Source organism: Natator depressus, chromosome 3 (genome assembly GCF_965152275.1).
Source record: "Natator depressus isolate rNatDep1 chromosome 3, rNatDep2.hap1, whole genome shotgun sequence".
Taxonomy (NCBI): Eukaryota; Metazoa; Chordata; order Testudines; family Cheloniidae; genus Natator; species Natator depressus.
Genome location: NC_134236.1, coordinates 2,727,941 through 2,747,246, shown reverse-complemented (window position 1 = coordinate 2,747,246; position 19,306 = coordinate 2,727,941). Strand labels below are relative to the sequence as shown.

At 41.6% G+C, this 19,306-nt stretch overlaps 1 protein-coding gene across 2 annotated transcripts in view; it reads left to right on the top strand.

The window, feature by feature from the left end:
- ASXL2 (ASXL transcriptional regulator 2) overlaps nt 1–19,306 on the top strand; it is a 242,238-nt gene that overhangs the window by 62,215 nt on the left and 160,717 nt on the right. For both annotated transcript variants that reach the window (XM_074947312.1, XM_074947311.1), the window contains exon 2: nt 7,168–7,250. In XM_074947312.1, the coding sequence (XP_074803413.1) occupies nt 7,168–7,250 (83 nt within the window). The remainder of the gene's footprint in view (nt 1–7,167; nt 7,251–19,306) is intronic.

The window sequence follows — 19,306 nt, the reverse complement described above, 5'->3', positions numbered from 1 at the left end:
CAGGTTGGTATTGAGTAGGCAGAGCTTTTTACCCCTGCTTTAGGAAATATAGTCACAGAAATTCGAAATAGAAAGGACCAAGTCTAGTCTAGTTGATTCCATCCTGTCAGCCAATGCAGTATTCTGCACAGTGTATATTATTGTGTTGTCTGTGTGGCTTTAAAGTGTGGCCACAAGGTGTCGCTCATGATTCACATTCGGATGTGCTTTAGCTGGTTTCTGTGGCAGGAGGACAGTGTATTCCTTAAAGGTAGCTATGAACTTAAGATCTAGGTGAAGCTATCCTCTCCCAAGGTGGGATTTAAATGCATACTAATGTCTGTCATGTTGGCATGTGTTTAAGGTTCAGTAAATGACGACTTATCCCTTTTCGCTACTGTTGTAGTACTTTATTTCCTTTTGTTTTCCCCTTGTTTCTTTTTGGTCTCATTTGCTGGTGCTTCCTTGCATGCTATCATATTTGTACTGATGGTGGCACTGAAAAACTCAGTTGTTATTTCAGGTATTGATACCCCTGCAGAAGTCCTATGTAGCAGAACTTCATAATGAGCCTTTTCCTCTTCCCTGTAAAGTTCCTGCTGAGAAGGAAGTTGTTCCTGGCAGAGTAAATCTGAGACACAGCAGCTATTGTCTTGAAGTGAAATTAGCAAATATTGTCTGCCTTTTTTTCCCTTCAACAAGAGAGAAAATGGCCCCATTTCACTAAAGTGGGGTGTAGAACTTGCTGCGTATATTGCACTTTCTAACACCTACAGTAATGGGAATTTTAGAAGCTTGCACTTGTTTTGTAATTGTGCTTGGCTTTTGCTAGTCACTGTGGATAACTAATTATGCTTTGGAGATGGGGGGAGAAATATGTGATTTCCAAAGTAGCCTTATCCTGAATCATAGTGACCACTGTACTTTTTATGTCTAGAGCTATCTGGTGTTACTATTTGATAGTATACAGTGAGGTTTTAGGTGTGTGGTCCCAGGATATTCGGGAGACAAGGCGGGTAAGGTAATATCTTTTAAGGACCAACTTTTGTTGGTGAGAGAGAGCGAGACATGCTTTTGAGCTTCTTCAGGTCAGGAAGAGCTCTGTGTAAGCTCAAAAGCTTCTCTCTCTGGCTGTGTCTACACTACGGGGGGAGATCGATCTAAGTTACGCAATTTCAGCTATATGAATAACGTAGCTGAAGTCGACGTACTTAGATCTACTTACCAAGGGGTCCTCGCTATGCTATGTCGACGGGAGATGCTCTCCCGTTGACTCCCCTTGCGCTTCTTGTTCAGGTAGAGTACAGGAGTCGATGGGAGAGCGAACTGTGGTCGATTTAGCGCGTCTGCACTAGACCCGCTAAATCAGTCGCTGCACGTCGATCCCCGGGTAAGTGTAGACAAGCTCCCCCCCCCCCCCCCGCCCCCAACAGAAGTTGGTCCAATAAAAGATATTCCCAAACCCACCCTGAATTTATGGCTTTTTACGACTATTTATAATCCACTTTAAATCCCGCCCCCCCATATTCTCTCTCTAGAAACACACACACACACACACACACATGCACGTAACCCACTTAAGCGTGCCCCCCCACCCTGTTGTTTGTCCTTTCACCCTATGATTGGAGGGGTGTTAACAAGTCGTTTCACCATTCATCATAATCGTCTACAGTAAAGTCTGGTGCAAACAACAATGCTTCTGCTACTTCACAGTTCTCTTTAGTTGTCTTCCTTACCACTGAGTGTACGGGTCCAACAGTCATACATTGTTATCTTTTGTATTGCAATAATGCTGTGTGTGCGTGCGTGCATGCATGCATCTGAGTTCCTATGTAACACAGACCATAGAATTTTATCCAGTAACTCTTCCGTGAAGACCTGTAACCTGTGGTTGAATTAAAGCATATTTTCTAATCTTGATTTTAAAGACTCAAAGCGATAAAGCCACTACATCCTTTGGTAAATTGTTCCAGTGGTGGTTTACCCTTATTGTTACAAATTTGCACATTTTATTTTCAGTTAGAATGTATCTAACTTCAGTTTCCAGGCATTGGATTGTCTTTTATATCTGTCTGCTAGATTAAAGTGCATGCTATTTTCTGCCTTCATAGGTACTTATATAATATGATCCAGTCACCTCTTAAACTTTTGATTGATGAGCTAAATAGACTGGGCTCAAATGTCTCACTGTACGATAGCATGTTTTCCAGGCTTCAAATCATTCTTGTGATTCATCTCTGAACCCTATCCAATTTTTCAATATTCTTTTTAAAGTGTTGACACTAGTATTGAGTACAGTTTTCCAGCAGTGATTATGCCAGTGCTCTGTACTGTTTGATGTTCTTGTATTTATACATCCCAGGATTGCATTACTATTTTAGCCCCAGCACTACGCAATGTGCTAAAACCTGAAAAGGTTTAGAAAAACAACCTATATTCTGTATGTTTATCTTAATAATATGAGGAAAATCAAAACTTGTTTTCCCTCTTCTTGGTCGATGTTTCCTTGGAATAGCATATGGTGAGGGTAGGAGTTTTCTCATCAGGAATTGAAGGGATGAAAGTGTTGAATCTTTGGGAGAAAAATTCAGAATCTTAACCACCTCCTATATTCCCTGGAAAATTCTATACATGGACTAAAGGACTGTTGAAATGAGAATATGGCATAACAAATATCAAGAAAGTGAACCAAAGAGGGGAAGATGAGATATGAATTTCTGATATGAAACAGAGTTATTTTTGTCTTCAACAAACATCAGAACATAACATCAGAACGGCCATACTGGGTCAGACCAAAGGTCCATCTAGCCCATTGTCCTGTCTTCCCACAGTGGCCCATGCCAGGTGCCCCAGAGGGAATGACCAGAACAGGGAATCGTCAAGTGATCCATCCCCTGTCACCTATTCCCAGCTTCTGGCAAACAGAGGCTAGGGACACCATCCCTGGCTATCCTGGATGAACCTATCCTCCATGAATTTATCTAGTTCTTTTTTGAACCATGTTATAATCTTGGCCTTCACAACATCCTCTGGCAAAGAGTTCCACAGGTTGACTGTGCGTTGTGTGAAGAAATACTTCCTTCTGTTTTGTTTCGAACCCGCTGCCTGTTAATTTCATTTAGTGACCCATAGTTCTTGTCTTATGAGAAGAAGTAAATAACCCTTCCTTATATACTTTTGCAGCACCAGTCATGATTTTATAGACCTCTATCATATTCCCCTTTCATAGTCTCTTTTCCAAGCTGAAAAGTCCCAATCTTATTAATCTCTACTCATACAGAAGCGATTCCAGACACCTAATCAATTTCGTTGCCCTTTTCTGAACTTTTTCCAATTGCAATAGATCTTTTTTGATATGGGGTGACTACATCTGCATGCAGTATTCAAGATGTGGACGTACCATGGGTTTCTATAGAGGCATTCCAAACACGCTGTTAGCTTTTTTGACTGCCACTGCAAATTGCACAAGAAACAGCAGAACACTAGCTTATTTTCCCTTTGGCCTGTCATCTTTGATTTATATTCCATAAAGCCCTTCATGGTTTGGGTCCTTGCTTCTTGTGCTTTGAGTATAAGAATGGCCATACTGGGTCAGACCAATGGTCCATCTAGCTCAGTATCCTGTAGTGACTGGAGTCTCAGGGGGGCTATGCTGAGATAGCTGCGACTGCTCACTAAGGCAAACCCCAAAGAATGGGATAGACAGTCCCCCAAACTGTTAGATTAATCAAGCCAGCAGCAAAACAGCTTCCACATTTCTTGGGTGAAGAACAGTGGCTTTGAAGTAACCTCCTATTTTCTAAGGACCACTGGCAATTAGCTGAATGGATTAGTATAAGGCAACTGCCCATTTCCTGCCATTTACAGGTAGTTTATTACATACTTCAAAGAGAAATGAAGACCATGATATTACCACATTTATAATTTCTCTAAATGTTAATATTTCCTTTTGATCTTTGAACTAATAGAATACAGTGACAGACAGTAACCATTTGGTGATATTGTTAATCTCTAACAAGATCTAGATAAACATAGACTACTACAATCACTATCTTCTAATTTTTTAACAGTGGCTTTGCTAACTATTTATAAGGAATAGCCCTAATTACACTTTATATACTTTCCTAATATGTCTTTAAAGGTAGAATTTGGGGTCCTTTAGCCTGCAAGTTGCTTAACCTTTTTTGGCCCTGTGTCAGACCTGTCTTCCGACAGTGGCCAATGCCAGGTGCTTCAGAGGGAATGAACAGAATAGGCAATAACTGAGTGATCTGTCCCCCATTGTCTAGTCCCAGCTTCTGGCAATCAGAGGCTAGGGACACCCAGAGAATGGGGTTGCATCCCTGAGCATCTTGGCTATAGCCATTGGTGGACCTGTTCTCCATGGACTTATCTACTTATTTTTTTAATCCCGTTATAGTTTTGGCCTTCACAACATCCCCTGGCAGGGAGTTCCACAGTTGACTGTGTTGTGTGAAAAAGTACTTCCTTTTGTTTGTTTTTAGACCTGCTGCCGATTAATTTAATTGGTTTAACCCTAGTTCTTTGGTTTTCATTGGAGCAACTTACCAAGGGTTGTGCCATCATGGTCTTATCATTCATTCATTCATTCATTCATTCATTCATTCATATTATAGCACCTAGGAGTCTGTCTTGAACCAGGGCTCTTAATAAGGATTGCTTTTGAAGCAGGAACTCTCTCTCTCTCACACATTTTATAACACTTCATGTTGGCAATATTTGGAAAATACTCATTTTCTGGAAGCAGCAAAGGAATTGTACATCCATTTCACTCGGTGCTGTCTAGGTACTCATAAGTGATTCTGTCACTGTATTCTCTGAGTACCTTGCACATATTTAAAAATACAAATATCAATGTATTTCTTCCTTCCCACTCAGTAGGAAAAACTATTTCACACACACAAGACACTATGAAGTTAGACAAAGAGATTATTGTGGGAAAGCCAAGTTGAGGACACAAGGTTTGCATTTAGTTCTGAATTGGATGAGTTTAGTAAAAAGAAAAGGAGTACTTGTGGCACCTTAGAGACTAACCAATTTATTTGAGCATAAGCTTTCGTGAGCTACAGCTGTAGCTCACGAAAGCTTCTGCTCAAATAAATTGGTTAGTCTCTAAGGTGCCACAAGTCCTCCTGTTCTTTTTGCAAATACAGACTAACACGGCTGTTACTCTGAAACCTATGAGTTTAGTAGTTATTTTTAATTCTTCTAGTAGCGAATTTCACAGCTGATGCCTGCTCCTTTTAAAGTTGTTTCCAGTGCTCATGAGCCTCTCTTTTGATAGGCAGTTAGCTGTATTCCACTGGAATAATGTCATGGTTTCAAAGAGAGACTTGACTGGGATGATGTTAACACTGACCTGTGTTGCTAAGCAAAATGGCTGCTGCATTTTGTACCAGTTGAAGCTTTTTCAGGATATGTGACGTCATTCTGTAGAAGAACTGCAGTAATTGAATATGTGGATTGCTTCATCTGAATCTACTTCTGATGAGATGGGACACAATCTTATTCCATCTAGAAATGTGTATCAGTGTAGAACATTTACTGTTCTGGAGGAAGGAAGAATATTTATAGTATCTTTTGAACTGTAGTTTTTTTCTTTTTTCACCCTGTCTCCTCTTCCTATCCCCCCGGTGGTGATTTGGGTAATCTGTCTGTACATCTTATGAATTCTGGTTGGTATTATGAAGCTGTTATAGCAATTTTCATAGTATTATTGAATAACTACAGTATGTGGATTCTGTCATAGGCTGACAGGGCTGTGTCACATCTCTGCTAGACTAGGGACAATAGTCAGTCATTAAATCTAAATGGTTGGCTATTCAGATGGAAACATCTTGGGACAATGGGGTTAGCTCAAACCTCAGAGAACCAGTATTCTTCTACCCCTCAACAGGTGACTGGCATTTAGAGCAGTGGAAAATCTCTAGCAACAGAACAAAGGAACCATATGTTGGTGTTGCCACATGTATCTGAGTCCCTCAAGTTTATAAGAAGCTTTGGGCAGGAAAAGAAGTGGGGGTATGCTTTCATAGCAGAGAGGGCTCAGTTCAGCTGTGTGACCAACCAAGGTCAGAAAACACAAGCTGCACTAGAGGGGAAGAAAAGCTACATGGTTCAGAAGTCAAGCTATGAGCTGCAGAAGAGTCTTGGACATCTGCAGATGACCTGGGCCCCTGCCCAAAGTATACTCCAGAGTGCTGAGGAAGGTGAAACAAGGAGTGTGTGTGTAGGGTTTATTATTTTTTATGTAGATCTGTGTATTTCTTGTGCTACTAAAGAAAGAACAGTGATGTTTTAGAACCCAGTGCAAAGTGTTTTATGTGTTACAGCTATCATGTGCAGTTGGATTAATTTTCATGGACTATCTGGGTTCAAAGAGTCAAAGGTGTTAATGTGACCCTGTCTCAGTTCAACATTCAACAGTTATAAATGAAATTTCAGATACATAGGCATCAGCTTGCTTAATACCATGGCAAACACACTAGGAAATTCATGTTAGAGGTTAAAGGTTAGAAATATATTGATTGAAACACAAAAGGAAAAGAATTAAAACACAACAAAAAGCATTGAAATGGGAATTGAGTGATTATGCAAAACCAACTTAATGAAAATCTGTCAACTTCCTCAATAATTACTAGAGTAGATCTTTTAGGAAAAACATCCAATCTTGATTTAAAAATTGTAAGTGATGGTGGATACTCCATGACCTTTCGTAAATTGTTCACCAAATTTACATCTTGTTTGCGGTTGGCTTTTACAACAGGCTTGAAGGTTCTAGGGACAAGGCAGTTGGACTGTGAGGTCTTACCTAGTAAGTTTTTTTTTTTTTTTTTTCTGAAGGTGTAGCCTATATAGACCAATCAGATTTGTCCATCCACTTAAGTGAGAACTAAAAATCCCAATTACTTTAAGCTTTAAATGGTAAAAAGAAATTTGAAGCAATGCAGTATTTAGGTATTTAATCTATTGCCATGACTTGCAATTATAGTCTCAGGTGAAAGGGATAGGGAAGAGATTCCTGCAACCCATTAATTGCTGTCTCCCAGTGTGCGCCCTGGAGACATGAAAACTGTTAAGTGTGGATTTATTTAGGAGAAGATACTTTGTTTTATGAAAAATTGCAGATAAGTAATTTTGCCCTCTTCATCTGTTTATGCATGCCAGGTCCTGGAGAAATATCCCAACACACCTATGAGCCATAAAGAGATTCTTCAAGTTATCCAGAAAGAAGGACTGAAAGAAATCAGGTGAGTTGCTCTACCATTCAGTCCTATTTTGTGCATTTTTTGGTTACTAAAGATAAAATTGTAAAATTTTCAAGTGCATAAAGGACTTAGGCCCTTAAATTCTATTTTATGAAATGATTCCTGAATGACTTAGTGTTGTGAATTTTACTCCAAGTGATTCATGCAGTTCATAATTTGTTTCTAAGGAAGTTCTATCTGCCTTTGTTCTGCAGCCCTTGTAATTGCTCATAGAAGGGGACGTGCTCTGGTATTTTAGGCTCCAATCTTACTGGGATAATCTTTTTAATGCAAAACTGAAAATTACTCTACTAGCTTTTATTAACTTATATTCACTGTTTAAAATCTGGAATTCAGCATTTTTATGGAGTGTTTTAAGCTCAGATATTGCCACATTGCACCAGCACAGAACTCTAAAGAAAAATTAACTAGAACTAAATAAACATGAAACTGACTCCCACCCCCCCATCCCCCCCCTTAAAAGAATCCCCTCATGGCTGGCTATGAGACTTTGCTAGAACTGGGTTCTGCCCTTACAACAGATCTAGGAGAGTGAGCATGACAGACCAGAACAAGCCTCTGCTCGAAGTGCTCCCGTGAGTTCAGCCTCAGCGCTCTAGGACTGGTAAAAAGGTGGTTGTTAGGAAAGGAAAAAGCATAAAACTAGGTCACTCTCACCCAGTCCTCATCAGAAAAAAGCAGAGGTCTCCTCACGATGCCTTTTTAAACAGCTCAAGGCTGAAAATGAGTCCTGTTGGCATCCCCTCAGCTACCAGTCACTGTGCTTTGGTACATGCCTTTCGTGCATGTCTCACCTGGCAGAAAGAATCCTTAGCATGGAAGCTCTTGGTACTGACATCATCGGTATCTGGGACCCTGGTACTTCATCTTCATCTGTTTGCCCTCGGTACCATCTTCCCCAGTAGCAGAAGCTTCCACAGTACTGGGCGGCCTCAGTGTCAGCTCACCCTGAATTGCCACTGCTCTCCTCTGTGGTGAGAATACCATTCATGCTACCAACCACTTGCACCATTATGGTATCAAATTCTTCTTCAGTGCCAGCCACATTGGATGCTGTGGTTTTGCTTGGGACCCCGGTTAAGGTAGTCTCTACCTCTAGAGGAGGAAATACTCATTCTCCTCAGCCTCTGAGCATAGCAGGGAGTGATATCACTCCAGCCACTCTTCAAGGTCCCAATAATTTGATCTGTATAGCTCTGACAGGGAATCTAGAGCACTTTATTATTTCCCTACATCTAGGGGTTCAAAAGACAAGCATTCTCCATGGTATTGGCCCTCCTGGCCCCTTACCCTTATTACCAGTCTTGGGCATATTGTGCAGCTTGGGAATTATAGCCTGCTAGGAAGCCAGCTTCTGCAACTCCATCTAGGCTCAGGTCTCCTCCTCTCACAAATCACAGGGGAATGCTTCAAGGACCTTAGAGAACAGTTCCTGAGCAATTACAGGAGCAAGGCTTTGAGGAAGAGGATCTGCATGCTGAAGAACTTATACGAGCAACTATTTCTTCTTTTTCTTCACTGGATAAAAGCATTCACCTTCTTTATCAAACACAAAACTTGATGATTACAAGGCCTTTCATTTGCAGTTTTGCCATATTACAGACACCCCTGAAATAGTAGTGGAAGTTCTCCAGGAGAAATCCCATAACTCCTGGACACTTTTCATGGATCTCTACCTGAACAGTTGGCTAACTAGTGACTTCTGGAACCAGCTATACAGGTCTGGCAGACACCAGCATGCCCAATGCCTACATTCAAAAGAGCTGATTATCAAGTCCCATTATCAAGATTTGAGCAGTTCTGCATGCATCCTGTTCTAAGCTCTTTAGTTGTGGCTGCAGTCCATGAATGAACCAGACAGCAGGGATCACTAATGTCTATGCCCTGAGTAAAGAAACAAAAAAAGATTATTTATTTGGACACACATTACTCTTCAGCCAGCTGCAAATGAGAATTTGCCAATTACTGGACATGTTTGTTATGCTAAATATGATTATTTAAATTGGCACTGTGCTTCTAAATTCTTGGACAAATTCCCCTTTGACAGCAAGAAGGAATTTAAGTTCCTTGTTCCTGAGGGTCAGATGGTGACATGCTCCTCTCTCTAGGCTTCACTTCTTAAAGGTTCTTAAGTATCATTAAGATAATTAGGTGCCTCCTATCCTATACCAAGGAGGAAGCAGGTCAGGCCACAGAGTTACTAGACCCAGGAAAGGCCATATGAACCTCCTAAGAAGAGACAGAGAAACCAAAGGAAACCTTCTGCCTCCTCCTCATCAGTTGCTCACCCAGCAACCTCACCAAGGCAGCCAATTTGATTCGTTGGTTGGGAATTCTGTTCTGGAGGATCATTTTTCACTGTCCCTGCTTCTGGAAATACTGTTTTATTTTCAAGGAGCCTGGAATCTTATCACAATAGATGGTTGGGTCCCGAGGGATCACAGAGGATGGGGGTAAGCTATACAATTCTAGACCCTCCCTATTTCTGCACCTCCCTGTCCCATCCCTTTTGAGGAATGCCTCTCATAAGAGACTGTTATATCAAGAGATGATGGAGTCAATTCTAAGTCCTGGAGCAGTGGAAGAAGTGTCTCTGGAACACAGAGGGAAGGCTTTACTCCCATTATTTTCTAATACCAAAGAAAAAGGGGGAAAGGTGCCCAATTCTGGACTTGATATAGCTAAATATCTGAATCTGCTGATTCAAATTCTGGATGGTAACATTAGCCACCAAAATCTCCTTTTTTAGAGCCACAGGACTGGTTCACGGCTCTCAGCTTCCAAGATGCCTAGTTTCACGTAACAATCTATCCAGCTCACAGGAAAAAAATTCTTGAGGTTCCAAGTGGGTAATTGCCACTACCAATACAGAGTTCTGTAATTTGGACTATCAACAGTGCCAACAGGCTTTACAAAATGCCTGGTGGTGATGGTGGTTCACATGAGACAGCAAGGAATCCAGGTATACCCATACCTCAATGATTGGCTCCTTCAAGGGAAATAAGCACAGCATGGGGATGACTGCATTTATTGGAGATCCAAGCGTTTCACCTACCTGAGTCTCAGTCAACAAAGAGAAGTCATTGTTAATACCTATCCAGAGGATAGAGCTCATTGAGTCAGTACTAGATTCCACAGTGGCCTCTAAAGTCTAATAAACTTTAAGTTCCCAAAAAATTTAATGTGAAGTTCCTGGAGTGGCTGCTACTATTACAGGCTGTCTCAGACAGAGCTCTGGTCTTGTAAATAATAAAATTAGGGCATGATAGTGAAATATTTGTTTTGTTATTGGATCCCTTCATTTTTACATTTTATTGAGAAACTGGCTTAAGGGGCCAGAAGGTTTCAAAGATCCTGAGATTTTTAGAGGCATTTTTTGGCCATATTTAATTATCCAGTGCCTGGCAGACAGTAGGATAGCATGGGCTACCTTCTGGGTGTATTTCAAACATAGTTGTTAACTTGTCTTTTTTTTTCAAGACAAGCATTTATTCTTCCTTCCTTCCTTCCAGAATGGGATTAGCCAAAGCTGTAAATTCTTCTCAGCTCTAAAATCTTCCCTTTTTTATCATCAGTGGAATGGAGAACCTTAAGCAGTTCTCATTTAGGAACCACATTGTGTGTGTGATTCCCAGTCTGATACAAGTCTTGATGTCAAGAACAGAACAAGAACAAAACATAAGACCCATGTTGGACCTTTTAGCATCCTGAAAAAGCTGAGTAGAATTTGACAATTGGATTCTTCTTTGTTCAGGAGCTTCTTCGTGGAAGGTAACAGTCTCTATTATTAGATGACAGGAATGGAATACTGTACTTACGATGAACCCGCTGTACTGTCTCCAGAGACTTTACTGTGCCTTCATTTCTTGAGCACATAGTTTCCTTGCTCATCAAAAGCATCCTGGATTTTTTTTTTTCTGGTTTGTTTGAAATCTGGAGGTTGTTGCTCAATTCTGGGCATAAACAGTCTTATTTCAGACTATAAAATATTCATGGTAAAAATTATGTAGATAACTCCTCCATGCTGCTTACTTAGCTTTGATCTCAAAGGTTGCATACCCACAAAGTTTCATGGTTCTCAGGCCATTAAAAGCTTTTAGGTTTGATATCAACTCATGGCAGTTTCATTTTTATAATCCTTAATGTGTAGCTTCAGCACTTCCAGGGATGCTTCAGAAAGCCTATTCATGGTTCCAGCAGCTTGATGCTAAAACAGTGCCCAGGGTACCTTATCTGGATCAGTGGCTAGGTAAAGGGAATTATTTTAATCCAGGCTCAAAGGTGTGTATCAGGTGTGATCACTTCTCCTAATCACTGGTTGCATCGCAATGTCTATGCCCTATGAGAGCATGGTTCAACCCCAGGGTTAGTCAGTTTTTTAATCTTGACACAAGTATCAGCATACCTCAAACAAGAATCTTTTCAAATGATGATCTGTTAATTAAGCCTTCTTTTTCCTAATTAATATTCTAATGGTCCTTCCTGGTCCCAGGAATGTGCCTCCAAGATTATGCCTCCTTTGTCTTTTAGCAAACAGTGAGCTTTCTCCTAATGAAGTAAATCAAGTTTTGTCATTGATCTTAAAGGGAACATAAGCAGGTCTGTGATCTTGAAAACAAACTCGTGGTGGTGGTGGTGGTGGTAGTGCAAATCATGTAAATGAACACTTGTACAGAACCTGATGAAGTACAAGGTCCTCATGAATCCTAATTGTACTAAGACCTTTTTAGAGTATTGGCTCTAGTTATAGATTCAAGCCAAATTCCTCAGTCTAGAGCAGATTTGATCAGGATTTACATCTCTGGGTTTCTGAGTTCTTATTTTGTTGTAGAGCCTTTAATGTTTAAGGTGGGATGAAAGTCCTCTCAGCAATAAATCTAGCAGGTGTCTTAAACATGAGAGCAGACTACATTGCCAAATGGATCCAGCAAAGTATTATTTCAAACTTGCTGTCATTTGAAGATTGCTGTTTTGTGTGTTTGCAGCATGGTCAGATAAAGTGGAGCAGAAGCTGTGATCCTCTTGAGCCGTTGCTCTTTTGGACTTCTCTAGATCTTTCTTACCATACCCTCAATCCCCAGACTTCTTCATAGATTAGAGAAGATGAAGCAGATTTGATTCTCATAATTCCAAATTGGTCTTGATGCTCTGTGACAGATACGGCAATTTCTTTGAAAAACTGTATAGAATTAAGCTTGAGTATAAATGAATAAATGGACACAAATCAGACGTCAAGAATGAGAACGTTCAAAAACTGGTCGGAGAACGCTTCAGTCTCTTTGGTAACTCGATCACAAACCTAAAAGTGGCAATTATTAAACAAAAAATCTTCAGAAACAGACTCCGAGAGACTGCTGAATTGGAATTAATTTGCAAACTGGATACAATTAACTTAGGCTTGAATAAAGACTGGGAGTGGATGGGTCATGACACAAAGTAAAACTATTTCCCCATGTTTATTCTTTTCACCCCCCCCGCTGTTCCTCGGACGTTCTTGTCAACTGCTGGAAATGGCCCACCTTGATTATCACTGCAAAAGGTTTCTTCCCCGCTGGTAATAGCTCACCTTACCTGATCACTCTCGTTAGTGTGTATGGTAACACTCATTGTTTCATGTTCTCTGTGTATATAAATCTCCCCACTGTATTTTCCATTGAATGCATCCGATGAAGTGAGCTGTAGCTCACGAAAGCTTATGCTCAAATAAATTTGTTAGCCTAGCCATTCGGGCCCTAGTCTGTAGCGGTGCATGGGATTCTTCCGTCCTAAGTGCAGGACTCTGCACTTGTCCTTGCTGAACCTCATCAGATTTCTTTTGGCCCAATCCTCTTATTTGTCTAGGGTCCTCTGTATCCTATCCCTACCCTCCGACGTATCTTGCTGAGGGTGCAATCCACACCATCCTCCAGATCATTTATGAAGATATTGAACAAAACCAGCCCCAGGACCGACCCTTGGGGCACTCCACTTAATACCGGCTGCCAACTAGACATGGAGCCATTGATCACTACCCGCTGAGTCTGACAATCTAGCCAACTTTCTATCCACCTTATAGTCCATTCATCCAGCCCATGCTTCTTTAACTTGCTGGCAAGAATACTGGGGGAGACCGTGTCAAAAGCTTTGCTAAAGTCAAGGAACAACACGTCCACCGCTTTCCCCTCATCCACAGAGCCAGTTATCTTGTCATAGAAGGCAATTAGATCCTCCTTTTTTTTTTTTTTTGTTGCAGATACAGACAAACATGGCTGCTACTCTGAAACCTATGGTATTAAATGCAAAGTTTATGTATTATTGTGAGCTGGGATTCTATGTAGTCTCTCTAGGGGGAGATGTGATGCTCAAAGGATGATATTGAAAATGTCCTGGACAAGAATGGATTTTGGGGATAACTGTTAGGTGGATGTCCTGGAGACTGCCTAAGGGAGGTTAATGCTAATTTTCAACATCTGGTTATGCAAAAGCCGTGCCTTTGTCTGCTGAGTACCTGTTCCTGGAGATGAAAGGCCCCAGTTGTATAAAGAAAGGGCTGAGCTGCCCAGCCAGGGTTCTAGTTCTGGATCGGAGGCAGTTGTGAATTTGTAACCATAGTGAAAATCCATTTGTGCGTTCTGAAGGACTGACACCTGCCAGACTGGGAGGTTGGAGTCAGAGTGACCTCTAGTAAGCTTTTTAGCACGCATGTAGGTTTTTACTGTTTTTAATGTTTTCACCTTAAGAACATAAGAACAGCTATACTGGGTCAGACCAATGGTCCATCTAGCCTGTATCCTGTCTTCCGACAGTGGCCAGTACCAGGTGCTTCAGAGGGAATGAACAGAACAGACAAACATCAAGTGATCCATCCTGTCTCTCTCCCACTCCCAGCTTCCGGCAAACAGAGGCTAGGGACACTTCAGAGCATGGGGTTGCATCCCTGACCATGCTGGCTAATAGTCATCGATGGACCTAGCCTCAATGAATTTTATCTAGTCCTTTTTTGAACCCTGTTATAATCTTGGCCTTCACAACATCCTGTGGCAAAGAGTTCTACAGGTTGAGTGTGCGTTGTGTGAAGAAATACTTCCTTGTGTGGGTTTGTTTTGTTTTAAACCCGCTGCCTGTTAATTTCATTTAGTGACCCCTAGTTCTTATGTTATAAGAAGGAGTAAGTAACACTTCCTTATTTACTTTCTCACCACCAGTCATGATTTTATAGACCTCTATCATATTCCCCCTTAGTTGTCTCTTTTCCAAGCTGAAAAGTTCCAGTTTTATTAATCTCTCATCTGAAAGCTGTTCCATACCCCTAATCGTTTTTGTTCCCCTTTTCTGAACCTTTTTCAATTCCAATATCTCTTCTTTTTTGAGATGGGGCGACCACATCTGCACGCAGCATTCAAGCTGTGGGTATACAATGGATTTATACAGAGTCAATATAATATTTTCTATCTTACTATGTATCTCTTTCCAAATGATTCCCAACATTCTGTTAGCTCTTTTGACTGCTGCTGCACATTGAGTGGATGTTTTCAGAGAACTATCCACAATGACTCCAAGATCTTTCTTGATTGGTAACAGCTAATTTAGACCCCCTCATTTTATGTGTCTAGTTGGGATTACGTTTTCCAATATACATTACTTTGCATTTATCAACACTGAATTTCATTTGCCATTTTCTTGCCCAGTCACCCAGTTTTGTGAGATCCTTTAGTAGCTCTTCACAGTCTGCTTTGGACGAAACTGTTTTGAATAATGTTGTTTCATCTGCAAATTTTGCCACCTCACTGTTTTATCCCTTTTTCCAGATCATTTATGAATATGTTGAACAGTACTGATCCCAGTACAGATCCGTGGGAGATACCACTATTTATCTCTCTCAGTTCTGAAAACTGACCATTTATTTACCCTTTGTTTCCAATCTTTTTTTTTAACCAGTTACTGATCCATGAAAGGACTCCCCTTTTATCCCATGCCAGCTTACTTTGCTTAAGAGCCTTTGGTGAGGGACCTTGTCAAAGGCTTTCTGAAAATCTAAGTACACTGTATCCACTGGATCACTCTTGTCCAAATGCTTCTTGACTCTCTCAAAGAATTCTAATAGATTGGCAAGGCATGATTTCCCTTTACAAAAGCCCTGTTGACTCTTCCCCAACAAATCATGTTAATCTATAAAGATAAATGCGATTGCTGAGAAATATCTGTGTGATAACTTGGACCCGAGGATACTTTTTCTCTTCATAACCTTTGAAGAGAAAGCAAGGCTTGTTTAGGCTTGCTTGGAATATTACAGTGTAGGCAGGGAACTGTGCAGCCTGGAAATACCCCTGTCAGGAAGGCGTGTGGTCTGGGTCTCCACCCAAGAGAGGTTATGGCTGGTAGCCAGAATCCTAGAGGGACCATACTGGAAAGTACAGGTCTAGTTGCCTTGAAACTGTGATAGATGGTAGCAGCACGTCTGGGATCTATGACTCTGTGAATTGCTGTAGGTGCCAACAGCAGACTCAGACTCTGGCTAGCTGATCTTGTGTTGACGACAAGCCCTATCCTTTTCTTTTCCTCTGGGCCCCAGTTGTGTGTCCCATAACCCACAACCATTCTGTTAAAATGTTCTTTCAAGAGTCTCCCAGTGTTTCTTCAATATGTTTGAGAGCCAGAAGAGTCATTACAAATTCTGGAATTATGGAGTCCTGTAAAGTTATGTATGCTCTCCATCTCTGTTAGGGCTCTCTATCAAAAAATCTCCCGTTCTTGAGCTAAGATAGAAGATACCTCAGTTTGAGATTTGCAGGGCTGCTTTGGAAGGCCTTTCAGGGAGTGGAAGATGGGAGGGATCAGCAAGGAAAGCTACCTTATTGAGGTCAAAACATGTAGGGATAAAGAGAGACAGGCTAAAAGTCAAGTAGAGTTGGACCTTGCAAAGAGAATTAAAACCAATAGTAAAAGATTCTATAGCCATATAAATAAGAAGAAAATAAAGAAAGAAGTGGGACCGCTAAACACTGAGGATGGAGTGGAGGTCAAGGATAATCTAGGCATGGCCCAATATCTAAACAAACACTTTGCCTCAGCCTTTAATAAGGCTAAAGAGGATCTTAGGGATAATGGTAGCATGACAAATGGGAATGAGGATATGGAGGTAGATTTTACCACATCTGAGGTAGAAGCGAAACTCGAACAGCTTAATGGGACTAAATCGGGAGGCCCAGATAATCTTCATCCAAGAATATTAAAGGAATTGACACATGAAATTGCAAGCCCATTAGCAAGAATTTTTAATGAATCTGTAAACTCAGAGGTTGTACCATATGATTGGAGAATTGCTAACATAGTTCCTATTTTTAAGAAAGGGAAAAAAAGTGATCCGGGTAATTATAGGCCTGTTAGTTTGACATCTGTAGTATGCAAGGTCTTAGAAAAAATGTTGAAGGAGAAAGTAGTTCAGGACATTGAAGTCAATAGTAAATGGGACAAAATACAACATGGTTTTACAAAAGGTAGATCGTGCCAAACCAACCTGATCTCCTTCTTTGAGAAAGTAATTGGGCAGCACAGCATGGGGAGGAGGTGACCAGCCCTCTGTGGAGAAAGAAGTGGTTCGGGACTATTTAGAAAAGCTGGACGAGCACAGGTCCATGGGGCCAGATGCGCTGCATCCGAGAGTGCTAAAGGAGTTGGCGGATGTCGCTGCAGAGCCATTGGCCATTATCTTTGAAAACTCATGGCGATCGGGGGAAGTCCCAGAGGAATGGAAAAAGGCTAATGTAGGGAAGGAGGAGGATCGTGGGAACTACAGGCCAGTCAGCTTCACCTCAGTCCCTGGAAAAATCATGGAGCAGGTCCTCAAGGAATCAATTGTGAAGCACTTAGAGGAGAGGAACGTGATCAGGAACAGTCAGCATGGATTCACCCAGGGCAAGTCATGCCTGACTAATCTAATTGCCTTCTATGACGAGATAACTGGCTCTGTGGATGAGGGGAAAGCAGTGGGCGTGTTATTCCTTGACTTTAGCAAAGCTTTTGACACGGTTTCCCCCAGTATTCTTGCCAGCAAGTTAAAGAAGCATGTCCTGGATGAATGGACTATAAGGTGGATAGAAAGTTGGCTAGATTGTCAGGCTCAGTGGGTAGTGATCAATGGCTCCATGTCCAGTTGGCAGCTGGTATCAAGTGGTGTGCCACACGGGTCGGTCCTGGGGCTGGTTTTGTTCAATATCTTCATTAATGATCTGGAGGATGGTGTGGATTGCACTCTCAGCAAGTTTGCAGATGACACTAAACTGGGAGGAGAGGTAGATACACTGAAGGGTAGGGATAGGATACAGAGGACCCTAGACAAATTAGAGGATTGGGCCAAAAGAAATCTGATGAGGTTCAACAAGGACAAGTGCAGAGTCCTGCACTTAGGATGGAAGAATCCCATGCACCACTACAGACTAGGGACCGAATGGCTAGGCAGCAGTTCAGGGGTTACAGTGGACGAGAAGCTGGATATGAGTCAACAGTGTGCCGTTGTTGCCAAGAAGGCCAATGGCATTTTGGGATGTATAAGTAGGGGCATTGCCAGAAGATCGAGGGACGTGATCGTTCCCCTCTATTCGACAATGGTGAGGCCTCATCTGGAGTACTATGTCCAGTGTTGGGCCCCACACTACAAGAAGGATGTGGAAAAATTGGAGAGAGTCCAGCGGAGGGCAACAAAAATGATTAGGGGACTGGAACACCTGACTTATGAGGAGAGGCTGAGGGAACTGGGATTGTTTAGTCTGCGGAAGAGAAGAATGAGGGGGGATTTGATAGCTGCTTTCAACTACCTGAAAGGGGGTTCCAAAGGGGATGGCTCTAGACTGTTCTCAGTGGTAGCAGATGACAGAACAAGGAGTAGTGGTCTCAAGTTGCAGTGGGGGAGGTTTAGGTTGGATATTAGGAGGGTGGTGAAACACTGGAATGCGTTCCCTAGGGAGGTGGTGGAATCTCCTTCCTTAGAAGTTTTTAAGGTCAGGCTTGACAAAGCCCTGGCTGGGATGATTTAGTTGGGGATTGGTGCTGCTTTGAGCAGGGGGTTGGACTAGATGATCTCCTGAGGTCCCTTCCAACCCTGATATTCTGATTCTATGATTTTTTAGACATAGGAAACGCAGTGGATCTAATTTACCTAGATTTCAGTCAGGCGTTTGATACCGTGCCACATGGGGAATTATTAGTTAAATTGGAAAATATGGGGATCAATATGAAAATTGAAAGGTGGATTAGGAATTGGTTAACAGGGAGACTACAGCGGGTCCTACTGAAAGGTGAAGGGTAAGGCTGGAGGGAGGTTATCAGTAGAGTTCATCAGGGATCAGTTTTGGGACCAATCTTATTTAATCTTTTTATTATTGACCTTGGCACAAAAAGTGGGACTGTGCTAATAAAGTTGGCGGGTGATACAAAGCTGGGAGGTATTGCCAATTTAGAGAGAGACCAGGATATCATACAGGAAGATTTGGATGACCTTGTAAACTGGAGTAATAGTAATAGGATGAAATTTAGTAGTGAGAAGTGTAAGGTTATGCATTTATGGATTAATAACAAGAATTTTAGTTATAAGCTGGGGACGCATCAATTAGGAGTAACGGAGGAGGAGAAGGACCATGGAGTATTGATTGATCATAGGATGACTGTGAGCCGCCAATGTGATATGGCCGTGAAAAAAGCTAATACGGTCTTGGTGCATCAGGCGAGGTATTTTCAGTAGAGATAAGGAGGTTTTAGTACCGTTATACAAGGCACTGGTGAGACCTCGCCTGGAATACTGTGTGCAGTTCTGGTCTCCCATTTTAAGAAGGATGAATTCAAACTGGAACAGGTACAGAGAAGGGCTACTAGGATGATCCGAGGAATGGAAAACCTGTCTTATGAAAGGAGCCTCAAGAAGCTTGGCTTGTTTAGCCTAACTAAAAGAAGGTTGAGGGGAGATATGATTGCTCTCTATAAATATATCAGAGGGATAAATACCGGAGAGGGAGAGGAATTATTTAAGCTCTGTACCAATGTGGACACAAGAACAAATGAATGTA